At 27.4% G+C, this 4128-nt stretch overlaps 1 protein-coding gene across 2 annotated transcripts in view; it reads left to right on the top strand.

Annotated features, from left to right (window-relative positions):
- The window catches only part of LOC117176530 (vigilin), a 75135-nt gene extending 71007 nt beyond the window's left edge, over positions 1-4128 (top strand). For both annotated transcript variants that reach the window (XM_033366793.1, XM_033366788.1), the window contains one exon: positions 2470-4128. In XM_033366793.1, coding sequence (XP_033222684.1) covers positions 2470-2700 — 231 coding nt within the window. In that variant the 3' untranslated portion in view covers positions 2701-4128. The remainder of the gene's footprint in view (positions 1-2469) is intronic.

Genomic DNA, 4128 nt, shown 5'->3' on the forward strand with positions numbered 1-4128 from the left:
GCTCTGAACTCGTTTTTTTCCATTTTTCTTAACGAACAATTTTTTTTTTCAATTGGTTATAAAAACACGTAAACTCAGAAGATGTGGACTGTGACTTCACCACATATCTAGTCGGGAGTGGTGCTGACTGAAAACAGATGATTTGGTGCGATTCGCGCGCCATTTGTTGGTCATTCTAAGGACTTATTGAACTACCCTCGTATTTGAAGTTTTATTTGAAAATTCATTAGTTTGTTTCAAAACGTTTTTTTTAAGTTAGTTTTTTGTTGTTAAAGTTTTTTTTAACTGAAAATTTAACTTATGCCAAATAAAAGAATAATAATTATTCATTAAAAATTAAACTATTTAGTTAAAAAATAATATTTTTGTTAAAAAATTCAAGTATTTTAGTTAAATATTTATCATTTTAGTTAAAAATCCACCTTTTCGGTTGGAAACTAAATTATTTGGTTTAAATGGAATTAAAATTTTTTGGATGAAATTTCATTTTTTTTCCTAAATATTTAATTATTCAATTTTTGGTTGAAAATTTTCTTTTTTTAGTTGACAATTCTTCTTATTCGATAAAAAAATAATCTTCTAGGTTGAAGTTTAATCTTTTTGTTCGAAAATTTAATTATTCTAGTTGGTTCATCATCTCAGTTAAAAATTCATCTTTCTGTTTTAAAATTCAACTATTTCAATTAAATATTTACAATTTTATTTGAAAATTCATCACTATGTTTGTTTTTTTAATGAATTTTTTTAACTGAAAATTTAACTTATTCCAAATTGAAAATTTCACAGTTGTAGTTGATAATTCATATGTTTGGTTAAATAATAATTTCATTAACCTAAAATTCATTGATTTAAGTTTTATTTAACAATTGATATTTTTTAATGAAAATTAATTTTTTTGTTTGAAAATTTAACTATTTCACTAAAAATTCACGCATTTTGTTGAAAAATCTTTTTTTTGTGTACAAAATTATCTTTTTCTTTGCAGGTTAATCTTTTTGTTTAAAAATTCAAGTATTTTAGTTAAATATTTATCATTTTAGTTGAAATTTCATCTTTTCGGTTGGAAATGAAATTATTTGGTTTAAATGGAATCGAAATTTTGTTGGATGAAATCCAATTTTTTTTTTTACTAAAAATTTAATTATTCAATTTTTGGTTGAAAATTTTCTTTCTTTAGTTGACAATTCTTCTTATTCGATAAAAAAATAATCTTCTAGGTTGAAGTTTAATCTTTTTGTTCGAAAATTTAATTATTCTAGTTGGTTCATCATCTCAGTTAAAAATTCATCTTTCTGGTTTAAAATTCAACTATTTCAATTAAATATTTACAATTTTATTTGAAAATGCATCACTATGTTTGAAAATGTAACTATTTTTTTGAAAGTTACTTTCTTTAGTTGCTAAAAGATTTTTTTTTAAAGTAATTTTCTAACTAAAAATTTAACTTATTCCAAATTGAAAATTTCACAGTTGTAGTTGATAATTCATATGTTTGGTTAAATAATAATTTCATTAACCTAAAATGCATTGATTTAAGTTTTATTTAACAATTGATATTTTTTAATGAAAATTAATTTTTTTGTTTGAAAATTTAACTATTTCATTAAAAATTCACGCATTTTGTTGAAAAATCTTTTTTTTGTGTACAAAATTATCTTTTTCTTTGCAAGTTAATCTTTTTGTTTAAAAATTCAAGTATTTTAGTTAAATATTTATCATTTTAGTTGAAATTTCATCTTTTTGGTTGGAAATGAAATTATTTGGTTTAAATGGAATCGAAATTTTGTTGGATGAAATCCAATTTTTTTTTTACTAAAAATTTAATTATTCAATTTTTGGTTGAAAATTTTCTTTCTTTAGTTGACAATTCTTCTTATTCGATAAAAAAATAATCTTCTAGGTTGAAGTTTAATCTTTTTGTTCGAAAATTTAATTATTCTAGTTGGTTCATCATCTCAGTTAAAAATTCATCTTTCTGGTTTAAAATTCAACTATTTCAATTAAATATTTACAATTTTATTTGAAAATGCATCACTATGTTTGAAAATGTAACTATTTTTTTGAAAGTTACTTTCTTTAGTTGCTAAAAGATTTTTTTTTACAGTAATTTTCTAACTAAAAATTTAACTTATTCCAAATTGAAAATTCCACAGTTGTAGTTGAAAATTCATATGTTTGATTAAATAATAATTTCATTAACGGAAAATCCATTGATTTAAGTTTTATTTAACAATTTATATTTTTACTTTGAAAATTTAACTATTTCAGTTAAAAATTGTTTTCGTTCAAAATGCATGTATTTTTTTGAATAATTATTTGTAAAAAAAAATTGATTACATTTTTTAGTGGAAACTTTCAAGTATTTGTTTGAAAATAAATTTATTTTCAGTAGACCGGAAAATGGCCGGGATTCTGTAAAACCTAATCTAACATAAAAAAATCTAAAGGAAATTTTCCATTTTCTTCCAGATGCAAGATGTGGCTCACACCTACGAGTATTCAAATAGCCACCGTACTCCTCAACGCGGCGACGATGAAAGCGGCAACGAGAACGATTCGGGCTTCGTTGTGAAAGGCGGCCCCTGGGAACAATCACCCCAGAGTGCTCCAAACACCGCCAGCGTCGAGGAATTTCCATCATTCGGAGGATTCACTCCCGTCGCAGCTGCAAATCCCGATGGCGCCTGGGGAAAGCGCTAAAAAAATGCAAAATTCGAGACGATATTGTCTCAAGAGCCCCATTAAAAACAACAAAAAAAGCAACAACAACAAATAAAAGAAAACTTTCCTCTAACAAACGAACGATTTAAGATATATAAGAAGGGTACTCGCACCGCTGCTGGGTGGTTCCCTCCTCCATTACTGAAAGCTGCTGCATACGACCTGGCCACTCTCTTGGACTTTGACAATGGTTTGCTACACAGAGTACGACGACGATGTTTATATTTACAGTTTACACCGTGTACCCCTATATCTGTATCTGAAAAGAAAAAGCAAAAAGAAAAGAAAGCGTTTCAGCTACAGATATGCTGTACTTAAGACTGTGGCTTTGTAGGAGATATTTATAATATTATTCGCGCTCTAAATTTCCCAATTTTGAGCCGCGAACGGCTGAAACTTTTACATATTAGCCCGGAATAATATTTTCTCGTTTTTTTTTGTCTTTTTTTTTGTCTTTGTTAATTTATTTATAATATTGTACATAAAATTGCATTTTTGTTGAACCGAGGCGGCAAAGCTCGCTCATAAATCATTATGCAGTCCAGGGGCAGATTTTTTTTTTTTTTTTTTTTGATTGAATGTATAATGAATTTAGCAGGGAAAACAGAAGAAACATGATTTGACAAAAAGTAATAATTTGGGGTCGTGCAATAATTTTTGGATCGTCAGAATCGATGATTTCGGTTCGTTTCCATTGTGGCCAAAAATCCAAATTTCGAGTCGTCCCCGAATTTGACCGGCAACCAAATATGAAATCGTGAAAATTGTTTTTGTTTTCTCTTTTGTTTTCTTTTTTTTTTTTCTTCATTCTTTGTTTTTTTTCTGCGAATAAACTATTCAGGAAGTGCGTTTTGCATATAGTTACTACATTTCCGAGGCCAACTAGATAATATGAAGGATGAGAAAAACTATTCGGTTCAAGTGCCTTGTCTATTTTCTTCGAGACAGCTCATTTTCAATTGTTGGAGGAATGTGAATATTATTGTGTATGATACCGATAATAATCGTATCGATATTATTATTAAGTGTAGTTGGAATAATGGCAGAGAAAAAGGATTTCGATAGATAGAAAAAAAAGAAAGGTAATTGATAACTGAATACTAAATATGATAAAAGTGAGAAAGGAATTGTAGTGTGACTGGGGGAGAAAGAGAGAGAGAGAGAAAGTTGAGTTGAGGTGAAGTACTGAATTAGATATTAGCGTTAATTGTCTCATCGGGTATAGAGAAGAAATTCACTTATATTTTTTAGAATTGTCGCAATTTTGATAAGACTACTGGTAGGGGCAATTATTATACGCGTCTTCTCCAATCGCTTGTTTTTTGGCTTGGAAAAGGAAAAAAGACAGACATGTAAGCCTCACAATGTATGTTCTATGAAAAAAAAAAAAAAATATTAAAAAAATAA

Source organism: Belonocnema kinseyi, chromosome 1 (assembly GCF_010883055.1).
Source record: "Belonocnema kinseyi isolate 2016_QV_RU_SX_M_011 chromosome 1, B_treatae_v1, whole genome shotgun sequence".
NCBI lineage: Eukaryota > Metazoa > Arthropoda > Insecta > Hymenoptera > Cynipidae > Belonocnema > Belonocnema kinseyi.